General features: G+C 44.2%; 1 protein-coding gene and 1 long non-coding RNA gene across 9 annotated transcripts in view; one reads left to right on the top strand and one right to left on the bottom strand.

Moving 5' to 3' along the window:
• Positions 1-871: 871 nt before the first annotated feature.
• Positions 872-15,682, bottom strand: part of MCC (MCC regulator of WNT signaling pathway) — a 407,698-nt gene continuing 392,887 nt past the window's right edge. For all 8 annotated transcript variants that reach the window (XM_001504578.7, XM_070234444.1, XM_023617859.2 and 5 more), the window contains 2 exons: positions 7,929-8,051; positions 872-6,408 (listed from right to left, as the gene is read on the bottom strand). In XM_001504578.7, the coding sequence (XP_001504628.1) occupies positions 6,228-6,408; positions 7,929-8,051 (304 nt within the window). In that variant the 3' untranslated portion in view covers positions 872-6,227. The remainder of the gene's footprint in view (positions 6,409-7,928; positions 8,052-15,682) is intronic.
• Positions 5,073-9,707, top strand: LOC138917495 (uncharacterized). Its single transcript, XR_011425613.1, has 4 exons — positions 5,073-5,972; positions 6,394-7,006; positions 8,874-9,172; positions 9,280-9,707. It is a non-coding gene; the product is annotated as an uncharacterized lncRNA (long non-coding RNA).

Raw genomic sequence — 15,682 nt, 5'->3', positions numbered from 1 at the left:
TGGTTCGGATCCCAGGTGCAGACCTACACACCTCTTCTCAAGCTATGCTATGGCTGGCATTCCACATATAAAGTAGAGGAAGATGGGCATGGATGTTAGCTCAGGGCCAGTCTTCCTTAGCAAAAAGAGGAAGATTGGCGGCAGATGTTAGCTCATGGTGAATCTTCCTCAAAAAAAAAAAAGGTATGAGATAAGGTATGTTTATATGATAGGAAGAAATAGTAACAGGTAGAGTGTCTCTGTGAAAGTGAAAATAAAGAATTGGTATATGTTTGCCATCTCAAATAATTAACAATTTGGTTGTTGCTTTAAAGTAAGATTACAGAGTGAGTGAGTTAGATACATAAAATCCAACAATTCTTAAATTTGTACTAGTACCATTTTTTCCCAAACAGAATGCTTGACAGTCTTTGATCTCAGGGGAGAAAGAAATAGATTCTTTTCCACTAGCGACCTCAGCTATATAATAGTAATTTTTATTTAAGAGAGTCACCAAGATGTGATATACTCTTACTGTCAAAGGTACTCTGCTTTGATAGTGAGAACTGACAACATTGCAGGAATATTCTTCTAACAGACGTTGCACAGCTGCTTGCCGTTCTTTTATGTAGTCGTGTATGACTTCCTTGCAGTTCCACTTCTTGATCTTATTCCCTGTTTCACTGATTTTGAAAAGGCAGCCAAATAGAAATTGGTGATAAATGAGGTTTCTTTGGCTGTTGGCTGTTTTGACCTAACAGAGTCTGTCTTCTCGCCCTCTGCTTTGACTAGGGCCCATGATTTAATGTGAAGCATCACAGGTTTGATGTTAGACAAATAGTATTACAGAAGGACAGCCTTACCCTTTAATGAACACAGTTAAAGTACATTATGGAATTAGAAATATTTATTCAGAATATAAGAATGTTTGTAAAATATTATAAATGTCTCTGTATAAATAAATGGAGTTTTTTTTAAACAATTCTATATCAAATAACACAAAGTAGCTATTTTACAGCAGCTAAAACTAAAGGCATCTGGAAACATTTAAAGCATACAAGTGAAGAATCTAAAAAATTACAAGGTATAGTACAGTGTTAAAGGGCAACTTTAAAATGAGACTTTCAATACAAACAGTAGAACAATACTGACAGATGCAAACTTAGTCACATGTGCTTTAATAACTGACAGTACATTCAAGCAGATTTTTCTAATCAAGTGGTTTAAAAGCACGTTTTCAAATAATAGGAAACTTAAATCTCATGCAAAGTAAATAATTTGACACTATGTCTAAAAACTGATTAGAAATAGAAAAGAAGTGAACATGTTTCATTATCTTTGCATTAGGGTCAAACAAAAGCAGATTATTAGGGGCTCTCATTCACTTGGCGGTCCTGCAGTGAGCACTCTAATACTATGAGTTGTACAAACAGAACATTTTCCACATGGATTTGATTTGCAAAAAGCACACAAGCGAATGGAAGAGCAAGAGCAACTAACTAAGCAGGTCATCAGTGTGAATGTGGAGGGATTTTGTATATAGCTTGCTCTGTTCTGCTCAGCTGACATTTCATATGATCAGTGGATGAGTGATTTGTAGCCGCCTTGACTATGGAAAAATCAAGTACTACTAGTCAAGGATATGGTTATCCAATAGGAGTTGCTGTTCCTGCGACAATGATTTCTTATCTTGGTCATGTACAAAATCTCTCTCAGATGCAATGTGATGGAGAATTTATCCAACATGACTCTCAATCAAAAACATAATTGTTGTATGTGAAACAAACTTCCTCTACAGAGGAATTAGCAAAACAACAATGCACAAACGGCTGGTATTCAACCTGTACTCTTTCACTTGTTTATATTGTAACAGCCACTGGTGCTCAGTGATGCTGTTGTGGCAGCAGCCAGCATTCCATTAATTGATAATTCTGATTCCAGTTCTAAAAAATTAGTGATTGGCAGCCTAAGGCATCTATTAGTGAATACAAATGTAGTTAGGAAGTAATTTCAAATGTGTGAAACAGGAGGAACTTCAGAATGCCATAGGTTCAGAGCTAATGTCAGCTTGGCCTATACAAACCCAAGGTTTCAGTACCTAGAATAGGATTTGGATAAACTTTAAGAACTGTGTGTGCAGCAAAGACTTAATTTTTGTTTTATCACCAAGTTACGCCTCTCCTCCAAAGTAGTGCCTAGCTTGTGAGCACTAGGGAGTTTGTAAGCCTCAGTGAAAGGTGGTGAGTGTATCATTTCTTGTCAAATAGGCCACTCCACTGGATAAACAGAAAAATAACTGCTGTGTGATTTTTTTTTCAGAAATTTTTATAGCATTCTGCAAAGTTGTCACTTACTGCAGAAAAAACAAATGTTACTTATGTTTCCCCCCTGCCCCCCAAAAACCCTTGGCAACCTAGTCCTGCATCCTAATTAAATTTAATGCAGAAATTTCAATCAGAGAATTCTTCCCCCTTTTGGCCTCTAAACTTTCTAATTATAGCTGTGTTTGTTCCATCTAGAAATAGCTGCAGCTGTAAACTTAGTGAACATGATCTTTTTGCTTTAAATAGTTTCATGGGTGAGAGACACTCCCAGTTATGCATTTGCAACTGGCTTAAAGCTTTATTGGAGCCTTATGACTTTCAGAAGTCATTAATAAAAGTTTGGGTGTTTTCTGTGGTCTTGATGTGTTTCTCATCACTTCACTTAAAACATGGGCATCATACCCCAAACTCTCAAGAGCTGTGTTAAGATAATTGATAGAATTAAAAAATAATTGCAGGATAATTTTTGTGGGCCATAGGAGACACCTTCAGAAGGGAACAGGCAACTATGGAGGTTCTTAGGCAGTCCAGCGCAGGTCAGATAACTGGGGCATTTTTTCACTTAAAATAATGTAATCACTATGCAGCTAGGAACTAGGAGACTTTCAAATAAAGTTTTCCTTAGAGAAGTAAAATCCTTATTAGCCTCATCCTAACAGTTTTTAAGAAAAAGCCTTATATAGGCTCTAATTTGGACTGCCTTTCTGGAGTAGTGGAATGTCAAGGCTCTAATTTAGACTTCTCTGAGGTCCCTATAAAGTATTGCTGCAGGCTCAGAGGAAGACTTAGTAAGAAGTGCATGTATCTCAAAGGAGAATTAAGCAGTTATGTTTAACTGGCACTTAATTTTTTATTAACCTAACATTCCAGTTTCAGGCACCATGGATATTAACTTCAGAAACCTGACATGCCAGCAGTTGAGTGTGAATATGAAACAGTTGATTATGTGCATTGGCAATGATGAACCATCTAGTATCTATCTCTCTAGGGCAAGAGCATGAGAGAGAGGGAGGGCATGATAAATCTCAGCTGTCTGATCACAGAAGGTGCTTAATCATAAATAACTTTGGGTGTAGGTCTCAAAGAGGAACCTTATGGCCTACAAGTCCATGGTAGTTTGGGTAGCTGGTGCACATGGGGTTTTGACAGAACATCAGATCCAGTTGGTAGGCCCACACTTTGATGGCACTGCAGCTACAGACAGAAGTCTCTTGCCTGTGATTTTTGCCTCAATTCAGCTCTGGGAAATATACTCCGAGGGAACTGTGAAATGGATCCTTTCTTGCCATGCCCATGTCTCTAAGAGTCAAAGACTGAACTCTGAACAGAGAACGTGACTGCCCAACAGAGATAACCACTGAGGAAATTGGAAGAAAACAAAAATAGGAAATTCTGAAAGGTTTTTAACCTCATACAAGTTAGACTCAAGATCATTGTTTACCCCGATGGAGATGTTAATATAAACCAGCTCCTATTTAGAAAGATAGATTCAGGTGATAAAAAAAGGAAAGTGATCCAGGCACCTGCAATCATTTATTTAATCAATGCAGTTTTAGGAGACCCCACAATTAGCATAACCAAGTGCCTGCTGGTTCACCTTCAACAAGGATTGTATCTTAGGGAGTATATTTGAAAAATACAAGGAAAGGAAATTGACTACTTAATAGCTTTTTTATTCTACACATATATAAAGGTAACAGTTTCGCTGGGGAAATAGTTTTCACCCAGTCACCACATATTTAAAAGTATTATGTTGAAATAATAAACTCAAAATGAGGCTAGGTAGGATGAGTAATGGAGGAGCGGAGACTTGCCAGGTGTGAGGGAGTTACCTGATCCTAAAAGGGTGGGTTCTCTGTTTTAACTTGGAGCAAGAATGGTAGAGAGAAGTCAGCAGACAAGATTTTATACCTGCATCAGCCATACTTCTCAGTGTTGGTAAAAATGAAAACTGTCTGTTTTGATGCCTGATCAGTCACAGAAGAGAAAGCCATGAATGGTTTCCCACCTTGCACATCCCGGTTTGCTTGGGGAAGGACATTTCCCTAGGCAGCCTGGAAAAATGGAGAAAACAATGATTTTTGTCTACTAAACCTTTTGTTGCACATACTTTTCAGCCAAAACATTTTCCTTGTGACAAAATGAAACTATCCAAAGAATAAAAATTGATTAAAAAAAATCACAAGAACCAACTTTGATAAAATGATTCATAACAGAAACAGAAGCCAGTGGCTACATTCACAGTGATCAAAGCACCCAAAAGCTGGTCCTTCCAGAATGCTACCAGTTGATTTCTTTTGAAGATGGGGCAGCCGTCACTGCTGGCATGAGAAGAAGGGTGGTTGCTTTTGGGCTAGAACTGCTTTGTTCTCCATGGTGGTGGCTGGAGTGTCCTTCCCCATTGGGCAGAAGGCTGAGAAACTCATATCATGCTCTCTGAAGACAGAACTTTTAGCTCATGGATGTGGTTAATGCAGTGACCTGGACATAAGCAAAACTTTGTGAACTGTGGCATTGGGCCCCATTTCTCATAGGGGACTTTGGGTGGATTTTCAGGTGCTACAGAATAAATGGCAAGTGGTCCTTTAAAATGTGTCAGTGTAGGGCAGCTACAGAAGACTTGAAAGACAAAGCGAAACAGTGATGCTTATGGTAAAGGTTAAAAGGTTACAGTAGAAGAGGAATAACGAATTTAAGGTGAAAGAGCTTCCTGAAAGAATTCAGGTACTTTAGTCCTGCCCAGCCCTGTCAGCATTTTGCTTGAAATTTAACCTGTTTAAGCACCATATGGTAATCATCACCATGTCTGGGGGTAGGGGGGATAAAAGAGGCCTCAACACCCATTCCCTCACCCTGTGCCCTTCCTGACAGCAGGAGCGAAGTCTTGAACTGGCGGTTCAGTAGCAATTTCTTAAATAGGTGGAATCAGCCTGCGAAACATTCAGTATCTACTCAGTGTCCTGCCTCTTGCCCTTAGAGAAACAAAGGCAGGTCCAGAGCTACATATGTACTCTGATTCATGCAGAACAGCAATTACGTAGTGCCCTCGGGTGGGGGAAAAGTACTAATTATGCTCCTCTGCTCTTGAGAAAACTCCTGATAAAATTTTAGTTCCACTACACATATCAACAGGATTCTCTCAGCAATTATTCTTGACTGTTAGTAAGGCTCCACTGGGAAGGGGAGATTCCAGAGTCAAAAGAGAGCTCCCTTCCCAGCCCTGCCTCCACATTGAGAGGTGAAGGAAGTTTTCATTCTCCCATACAGAATTGTTCAGGAGCAGCCCTGGGGTTTCTCTACCTGTAACTTCACTCTATCTGGGACTGTAAGGAACACCTGTGTACCATCCTGTAAGCCACCTCCCAGAACACCTCTGAGTGATGGCCTCTATCTTAGAGTTGATACGTGGGACATGAAAATCAAAGCCTGTTGCAATAAGCAAATCAGCAGTTCTTCTAGATGCTGAAGACATACACACCCCTGTTTTCCTCTGAAAGAGAAGGAAAGAGGAGAAATCGGGGATGTCAAAGATAAGAGAGAAGACTGGACAATCTTACAAAACAAATGTCTGGGATACCACTGGTGCACAACCTCCAGAACAGAACAGGTGGGAGAGCGACAAAGCCAGTGCTGAAAGCAGAAGCAAGGCCTGCTGAGCACGGCACATGAGTGAGTATTTCCACACTGCCCGTGGCCCAGGAGGGGAGGAACAGGGTCCTCTGGATACAGTCTACACTGTGTCACCAGGGCCACTCGCCTCTGGGGCTGAGTTCATGGCACTCCAGTGTCCAAGTGCTCATCTACCTGCCAATCTTCCCTTTTCTCACTCTCCCAACAGGTACTCTGTCCCCTGGAGCCCTTCTCTCCTCGGTGACCTGCTATAGTTTAGCTTCCATAGGCAGAACTTTGGTGCTCAAGTGCCGATTAAAGTGAAGTTTCATTGGTATGCGGCCTTGAGTTCTCCTCCTCCAGCAGAGCTATTCTTTGCTTGAGCATCCTCACTTGGGTCTCGTGTCTCTCCACCATGGCCATCATCTGAGACTCCAGCTTCTTCAGTTTGTTCTGATGCTTCTTCTTTGCTTTCTCATAGGCAGCCACCAGGTTGCTATGTGGGAACAGAGGGAAATGAGAAGGATTCATCCTAAGGAACATCGAGACACACACTGTCCTGTTCCCTGGATAACTAGGTCCACTGAGCACCACTCTGAAGAAACTAGTCACTCAGCCTCTTCAGTAAGAATCTGAAATCAAGTCGTCATTTCAGCACTCAAGGCCAATCATCTCTTGGCTTAACCATGAATAATTCAGCCTGACTGCTAGAGGCTTGTCAGTAACATATCAGGAGGGGTGTAAACCAACAATCCAAACTAGCCCCATCCAAAATAGATAAGCAGAAAAGGTAGCTGAATTCCACAAACTTGTCATTTAAATACAAGCATTGAGTCTGTCTGCTGTTCCATGGCTGCCCGCAACAGGTGGTCAAGTTACAGGAGAGTGTTCCTCACAAACAGCAGTCTAAGTGACCTCACCCAGGAGGAGGGTGGAGATGCCCCCATGACTTCCCTTTATGCTTTGGGCTGGTGGGATTCAGAGCACACAGGCCATAAGCTAATGCTGCCAGCCGAACATGGAACACAAGCCTCTCTGAACTGTCCCCAGTGGGAGCGCAGAGAGAAGACGTCAGTGCGTGAGCCCAGGGCTAGGTAAGTCCCGATACCTTCTCTGGTCCAAAACAGCACCCCAAATACCTTCCATGTACAGTCAGGTTCTCCAAGGGTGGTCTGAGGACCAACCCTCAGGGATTCCCAAAACCCCTTCGAGGGCCATCTGCGAGGTCCTTTATTTTCTAACTACAGATCTGCATGAAGCTGGGTTTTCTTGATATATTTCAAAGCAATATATTGCCTATAGAAGCAATGTGAGAATCTAGCTGTTTCCTATTAAACCAGACATTAAGGAGATTTGCAAAATTGTAAAAATAGTGCCACTCTTCTAATTTTTTTGAAAACTAATTTTTTAAATAAATGCCATTTGTACTACATGTAGTGAATTTATTGTTTCTTATAAACGAATTAAAAACTTTAAAAAACTTATCTCAGTTTTAGTTTCTAAAATGAGATTTAACAATAGATAAATAATGTATAAGAACAGAACTCTTTGAGGTCCTCAATTTTTTAAGAGTGTAAAGGGGTTCTGAGCTCAAAATGTTTGGGACTGCTGTCTTAGAGCAGTGCTCCCTAAGGTGTTCCATCAAATATTAAATGTTGCTCAAATAAAAGGTTCTGTAGTCAATTTTGTTTGGAAAATATTGGCTTAAACACAAACATTAAAAAAAAATCGCTTTTTTGTATGACTTCTCAGAACCTTTATTATATGAAGTGTTAAGGGGGGACCACAGTATGCTGCATTTCCCAAACACATCTGGCTCAAAGACTCGTCTTCATCAAGCATTTCTCAGGTTTCTATGGAACACTTTGGGAAATGCTGCCCTAGGGAAGACCAAGCTCTCCACCGGGGCAGGTGAGGACTCACCATTCTCTGGAGTTGGTTCCTAGCAATTAGGGAAATGTCCTCCCTGATGTAGGAGTCCAAGTACCATTGGGAATCCAGGAAGAGAGATCTTACCTGTTCGCTCGCTTTAGATCATTAACAAACTCGGCTGATTGTTGGTGTCGGATTTCACTGCTCTTGGTGAGTCTTTCCAAGGCACTCACCAACTCTTGAACTCTGGCCTTTAACTTCTTTTCTCTGTATCAAGGAGAGACAAAGCATGCCATGAGTAACTTGAGGTGATGGTGGAGGTGGCTACTACCCTGGAAGGGTGGCAGTGAAGAAGGAAGATTTACCCTGTCAGGTCAAAAGGCAGGAGTATGAAAAGGAAGGTGTGAGAGGGCACAAGAGATCCCCCACAGCAGAGCCAGAGCACCCCCCCACTGCATTCTTGAAAGCCCTTTGTGGCTGCTTCCTTTACTGGTAAGGGCCCTTTAGAGATCTAAGTATGGGTCACAAAGGAACAGACAGGAAGTTGTTTCTCATCTTCCAGATGGGGAAACTAAGCTTGTCTAGAAGTTCCTTTCTGCTGTGAGCATACCACATGCTCAGCAATGAGTGCCGCCTTGCCACACTCACCCCATCCTGGTCTCCACACGCTTCTTTTCCAAGTATGCTAAGCATCTCCTGAACCACTCAGGATTCAAGAGCAGAAACCTCGGGTCTGGGTGGCCTACCTTGGACAAGTCCCTACTCAGTGGAAATCAATGTGATCCTACCTTGAAAAAAAATGAAAAGGAGGTGGTGGTGGTAGAGGGAGAGAAATTGATATTCTTCTCATTTTAAAGGTCCTTGTTCCCCTTGAAACTATTCAAGTTATATTCGCACTTTCATTTGACTCCCCTACTCCATGGCTTCAAATTCCATGGGCTCTTCACTATCACAGTAATCCAGGCTAATTGACTTAGGAGTCAGTTATGGGAGGTTTCTAGTGTGCACTCAGCTTACTGCCTCCCTCTAATTCCCAACAGAGCACAAGACCCAGGCAGAAAAACTAATGACTGTCCTCCTCTCTCCCAGGGTACCCCTGTGACAGGCACAGCGTCCCACTCAGCACAGTCAGCCAGGATCTGTTGAATGTCCTGCTCTCAGGAGGCTCCCCTGCTGGCACGCTGGCTCTAGGGTGGCAAGGACCTTATTTGGTTTGGTTCCCCAACATATCGATCCCCAGTGCCAAGCACCACGCCTGCATGACAGCTTCTCAGTGACAATAGTTGTTAAAACAGCTTCAGAACAACTCACCGAAGGAGGTTGATTCCTTGGAGCATACCGAGAAACAAGTTTTATGGAAGAAATTCCTCTAAAAATGACTCATGAAGGTGTGTGGAATGTAAATGAGCACAAGGGTTTGGAAAGCAATTGGCAGTATCTAGCAAAATAAAAAATGAACACATCCCTTGACAAAGTGACTTGATTTTTCTTACAGAAACAGTAGGGGTGAAGGCTCCTAAAGATATATGAGATTACAGTGGGATTCACTTCGGCACTGGTTACAGCAGCTAAGAATGGGAAACAATGGGACTGGTGAAATTAATGAAGGTCAATGGTTCTACTGAAATGCTCTGCAATGGTTTAAACAACGCAGATGGACTTGCACTGGCACAGAAGGGGGTCTGATATACTGTCAAGTGAAAAGGGTGAGTTCTATTGGATGCCACTTTTTGCAAAAACAACTAAAAATCTGAGTGTGAATAGCTGATATACTTTAGACCAGAAGGCTAAACATCACTCAACAATGGTTAACTCTCGAAAGGGGGATGACTGACAGAAGCCTTCATTTTCTACTTTACTCACTTTTGCATTGCTTGAAATTTTTGTAATTGTGTATGCTTTTTGTAAAGTATGTGAGATGAGTCTCAATGGCTATGCTTCCTGTAGGAAGGGCGTGGGAGGAGGGTGACCTGGGGTGGAGCACTCAGGTGTTCAGATGGTTCAGCCCTTCTGGCTTTTCAGATCTTTCACATTTCTGCCTCCAGCTACTCTTAAGTGCAAAGTCATGCTTTCCAAACTTAATGAAGAAAAGAAGTGTAACACACAAATCCAGGCCTGCTTTTGTGAGTGAGGATGGAGGGAGAAAGATTTTTCTAATCGAAGCCTAACAACCAGCCCTGAGGTCCTGATGATTCATCTTTCTTCAGCAAATCCTTCCACCTGCCCTGAGGAAGCAGGAGCCAGGGCTTGCTGCAGAGCCTTCCAGCAAGTGTCTCCCACTTTGCTGAGGAATGTGGCTTTGTCCCGGGCCCTAGAAGCCACCAGGAGATCTCCTTGGATCTGGCTGCATTCCCTACTGGAATCCTAAGCGGCACCATTTCCCACCAGAAGCGGGAATGCTGTCCTGGGAGGGCGGCTCCTTTCCTCACTCCCTCCCCAAACCATCCTCTTGTAACCACTTCAACTGACCCCATTATCAACAGAACGATTAAGAATTGCCTTTCCAAAAATCTGCAAAGTCATGTAGCTAGAGCAGGCCCAAAAGAAGAAATCTTAACCTGCAATGACCTCGGGACCAAAGATCCTCCTTCCCACAGAATCCAAGGACGGGGACACAATTGGAACTTGAAAGTCAGACTTTTATCAGAAGCGAGGGGTCTGTCCTTCAGGAAGATCCGATGTTAAAATTCCTTCCCATCCTCATCAAAAATGTTTAGAACCCTGTCATCCATGTTTAGAACTTTACCATCAATGCTTGAAGCCCACCAATGAAAACCAGTCCCACCAGCGTTTCCACGTGCCAGGCTGTTCTCCCTAACTTCTTAAATTTCACCCCAGATCCTCCATTGGCAAGACAGATCCGAGGGCACACGCCCCACCCCCGTCCTCTCTGCAGATGGATCTTGCAGAATAAAGCTGATCTCTTTTCCCAAAAGCTGATGCTGTAATTAATTGGCTTGTTTATGTGCATCGGGCAAATGAACCCTAATTTTGTGCGGTAACACTCTCAACCTTTCAGGCAGCCCTCTATTAGCTGAGGGAAAGTTAGGAGAGCATGAAAGATTTTTTCCCCCTTCCCTCTGGCTATAAAGAATAGGGAAGGGTTATTTGTACTACATTTTGTTAAAGAATTTCGACTTTCATCCTTCACTCTAATTGGATTAATAGGGCAAAGGGAAAAAAAATTGTCAAGAGAATTTAAAATGTCACCATGAACTCAATAAATTCAGAACAAAAGCTGCCCAGAGCAATACCATGCCCCACCCCAGGTTACATCCACATCCCTGCCCCATCAGCAGAAGGGGAGAGCATGGAAATGCCAGCCTTACCACAAAACAAGGGCTTCCTGCCCCTGGGGGACCAGTGGGAACTTTCTGCATGTTGCAGGCTCCAGTGGAGGACTGAAGACTGGAGAGGCTCTCAAAGACCCTGACCAACCCGGGGTGGGATGGTGGGGCGGGGACGGTTATAGGGGGTGAGCCACTGCTGGGAGCAGAGAACTGCCCTCAGAAACTCCCCAGGCCTCAGGAAGGGAGACAGGAGTGAAGTGCTTATACAAACTCCAGGACAGAACTAGGATGCTGATTCATTTAAAGATGAAGACAAGGCCAAACCTCAAACCTAAACCGAAAATGTGGGTTACTTTACCTCTTTTCATTTGCGTGAGGCAGACGCCTGTAGTAAGAGTCACGCCTCTAGTGTCGCTGATCTGGACTGAAACAGACGCTAGCCCACTGGGAAGTAACGGCTCTACACGGCTGCCTCCAGTGTGGCCATGGGCCGCCATGTGAGCAACTGGAATGTGGCTGGTCCCTACTGAGATGTGCTCTCAGTGTAAAATACCCACTGGAATTTGAAGACTTAGTATGATAAAAAGAATGTAAAATATCTCAATACTTTAAAAAATATTGATTACATGTTGAAATGATAATATTTTGCATATACTGGGCTAAATGTTATTAATTCACCTGTGTTTTTACAGTTTCACATGTGGCCACTAGGAAATTTTAAATGACACATGTGGCTTGCATTTGTGACCCGGGTTCTAGTCCCAGTGGGCAGTGCTGCTCTGGAGCACGTGTTCACAGTAACAGTACCCGGTGGTGTCCCTGGGTTCCGATTCAGGAGGTTTGGGTCGAGGCCTTGGAACTGTAGTTTTAAGAAGTGCCCCAGGTGATCCTTATCAGGCAAACTTGGAAAACTCCGGCGAGGCAGAAGTGTTCTTCACCTGGGTCTGCAGACACACTTCCTGTGGTCTCAGAACTCCCTGAATCTCTCTGCAGTGTTACACGCAGGGCCATACTTGCCTGAAGTCTATGGTTTTCCTCAGATTCTCGAAGGACAAAAACTGTAAACCTGCTAATTTACGTCACTTGGAACCTCAACTCTTCATATCCTGTTCCTTCCAGTTTCTAATTCAAATTTGCTTGGCCTTCAGCTAAGGAAGAATTTATTTCATCTAGATAAGAAAGTAAGGCTAAAATGAGCACTTTCATAGGCTCCACACAGATGTGAAAGTAAAAATTAAACACTGCATGTTCCATTTGCCCCTCGATAGTAACACGTGCACATGATGATTTCTGGCACGCCCAGAACTGCATAACCCCTTCCTCCTTTGTTTTTTTTTGACTCCCAGTAGCACAGGGACTCAAGAATATATCCTGAGACCATCAAATAAAAAGACATGCGGGATTATACTATTACTGTGAAAACCCAGGTCACTCTGCACACGCGCAGATTCAGTTACAGCCCTCCTACTTGACTAAAAACGAGCGTTATTTCTGGTCACAAAAGGTCCTATGACTCCTACTCCAACCACACAGTCAGGGAGGTGTTTTTTCCCCAAGTGAAACAATTTTAAGCAGTGGCATATCCATGGGATTTGAGAGGCAGCCTCCTGATGGGTCTGCAAGTGACGAGCAGAGCCAGGGTGCTTGGCAGTGAGCTGGGCCAGAGACCGCTACGCTGGCCTCCGCAGGAGTGCGCGTCAGCGTGCCCGGGCAGCCTGGGAGCAGGGCCCGCTGAGCAATCAAGGAGGACGTTGCATGCTCCCTAACATCAAAAGACTAGCCGCAGTACTTTAATCACCAAGTCCGAATGAGGGGCCGGGGAGTCGACAGGGCGAGAGCCCGGTCCTGGGTCTTGATGAGGTAGTGAGTGGCTTTGCAGCCGGCCAGGAAACCTTTCAGAGGAGCTGTAATCAGACCAAACCGCAGGGAGGCTCAGCCAGGCAGCCACAGGCCTGGAATTTCTTAGTAATTGCTCATTATAGGGAATTAGTCATTGAGAGGATTGTCTGCATATGTGGTGCCTCTCTTCCTCACCTTCCATTATTCCTTAACCCCAACTGCGCTTCTGCCTCCACTGAAACTGCCCAGGTCACTGACGATCTCGGTGTTGCCACATGCCCAGGTTGCTCTCTGTCCTGATCTTACTTACCTGTCAGTACCTCCTCCTCTTCCCTGAGCATGTCTTTACTCCTGAGTGCCTGGATTTCATCCTGGTTCACCAGCTGTCCCCTCCGTCTTCTGGGTTGACTCCTTGCTCTCTACTCCACCTCTAAATACTGGGAGTATTTAGGACTTGTGCCTGGACCATATTTTATATCCTACCCTTTCTTCACTTGATTCTCTCCATTCCCGTTTATTTTCCTAAAAACTACTTACATGCTATAAACTTCCAAATCTTTGTCTCCAGGCCTTTCCTTGGATCTCTGGACTTATCTATTTGACATCTCTATTTAACAGGCATTTTCCATCGAACACGTCCAAAGCAGAACTGTGGAGAAGGTCTCCCGAATCCACTCTTCCTCCCTCATAGGCAGCTAGCAACACCATGCGCCCGGTTGCTGACACCAGTCTTGAGTCAGCTGTAACTCCTCCCTTCCCCTCGTCCTCCACATCCATTCCATAGCAAACCCCATCTACCAAACCTTCTTGTCATTTCTGTCGCCAGTGCCCAGGTCCAGGTGGCCATCACTTCTCACCTGGATAACCACAAGAGCCTCTCCTTCACCTCTGCATCCCTCCAATCTGGTTTTCACAGAGCAGCCAGGGTAATTTTTAATATGACAAATCAGATCATACTATTGCCCTTTGGTGCCTTCCACCTGCACTTGGAATAAAGCATGTGGTCTGACTCTGACCCATTAGGCCCTGCTTGACCTGACCTCTGCCTGTCCAGTCTTTGGAGTCACCCTCCCCCTTGCGTGCAGGAATCCTATCAGTTCTTACTGCACGCCAAGCTCCTTCCCACGGCAGAACCCTGTGCAGCCAGTGCTCTCTGCTTGGGATGGACTTCCCCCACTTGGCTCCTTTTCCTCCTTTTCATCTCAGCTTAAATGTCACCTCCTCAGAGAAGCCCACCCTGACCACTCATCTAAACAAATGTCCCAGTGTTATGACATTACAGCACCTTGTCATTTCCTCCATATTATTCACTGCAATCTATATTTAATTTTTTGAAAAAACATCTCCACAGAGACTATATCACATCACCCCATTTCCCCCCATGGTAATCATTACAGTCTGTAACTACGTATCTTTTAGAAAATTCTGCACACTGGGAACAGTGATCTCTAAGTCCTTTACTAGGATGAAGTTATTTAATTCCCACAACAGCCCTTGGAGGTCAGTACTGTTATTATCCTCATTTTCTAGATGAGGAACTTGGGGCACAGTTAAGAGACTTGCCAGTCCGCCTGCAGAGCTGGGATCCACACCAGGAGTCTGTCTGCAGCCTGCGCTCTTCAGCCTTTCGCTGGAGTATGCAGTGACCCACAGAGGGCCCACCGACCGTGGGGCAGGAGGTGAAGACCTCTGGTGCAGAGCACAGGCCTGCGGAACCAGAGGTGAGGTGTCCCCGGGTCAGGAGGTTCTGCAGGAGCTGTGTTGAAGTGTGGCTGTATTTTGCGAGGAGTAGCAGCAAGATGATGGTAACAGTGTTATCTTTCTTGGCCCAGACTTTCCTATGAACATGTTTCTTGTCTGGGAAACGCCTCTGTAGTGTTCACAGGCACCCCACCGCCTTTGCCTATGCTCTGATGCTCTCCGGCCCTCTGCCTTTATGAGATCCCTGGTAAGGCCTTTTCTCTGAGCTTTTGGAACATGGCAGGAATGACAAAAATTAAAAGAAACCTCAGTTACCCAAGAAACACCCACCTCTACCCCTGGGCGAGCATCAGTCTTTATCTGTGCCCTTAGAGGCCCCGGAGCTGGAGCTTAGCAATTTATTTACATGATAATAAACTCATAGGCACACTTTGTATTCCATTAATGTCCTGCAGACCCATGTGCATGTATGGGCTTCCAAGCACAACTTCCACTGCCCTATTGCTGTTACAAATCAGCCAAATATGAAGAATCAGCAAGTGCAAGCTTAATAAAACAGCACCTTAAAATAACGGTCCTACTAATAAAACGATGTAGATCTGCTGCTTGTTTGCTCAGTGGGGTCTCCCTCTTTAAAAGGACTCCCACTGCTTCCCTCTTCATTTCATCCCACTGTTTATAAGGCTCAAAAACAGTATTAATCCATAGCTGCTAAAATAGGGGTCAATGGGTGCCATCTTTTTTCCTCTCGTGGCCAAATGCTTCCTACAAGTCTGGAAGATTTCTAGTGCTGGGCAGATATTCTTGGCACCTGGATATGGATTTGAACCCTGAGGAGGTTGCTGCAAGGCACTCTAACAACTAAGTGCTCTGTGTGCACTGATGGGTGCTGAGTGGGCAGTACCATCAGGGGCACAGGGAGGAGCAGGAAGGCAGATGGTGGAGGTGACTGAGGCAAGCTGCAGGAAGTGAGTGTGCTACTGGAGGGGGTGAGGAGGAGGGGTTCCAGGTTGAAAGAGACAGGGGGATAAAGTGAAGGCATGTTCTCGGGAAGATGAATTATCCAGA

This window comes from Equus caballus, chromosome 14 (assembly GCF_041296265.1).
Source record: "Equus caballus isolate H_3958 breed thoroughbred chromosome 14, TB-T2T, whole genome shotgun sequence".
In the NCBI taxonomy this organism is placed as follows: domain Eukaryota; kingdom Metazoa; phylum Chordata; class Mammalia; order Perissodactyla; family Equidae; genus Equus; species Equus caballus.
The sequence above is the reverse complement of the archived record's forward strand: the minus strand, read 5'-3'. Positions and strand labels throughout refer to the sequence as shown.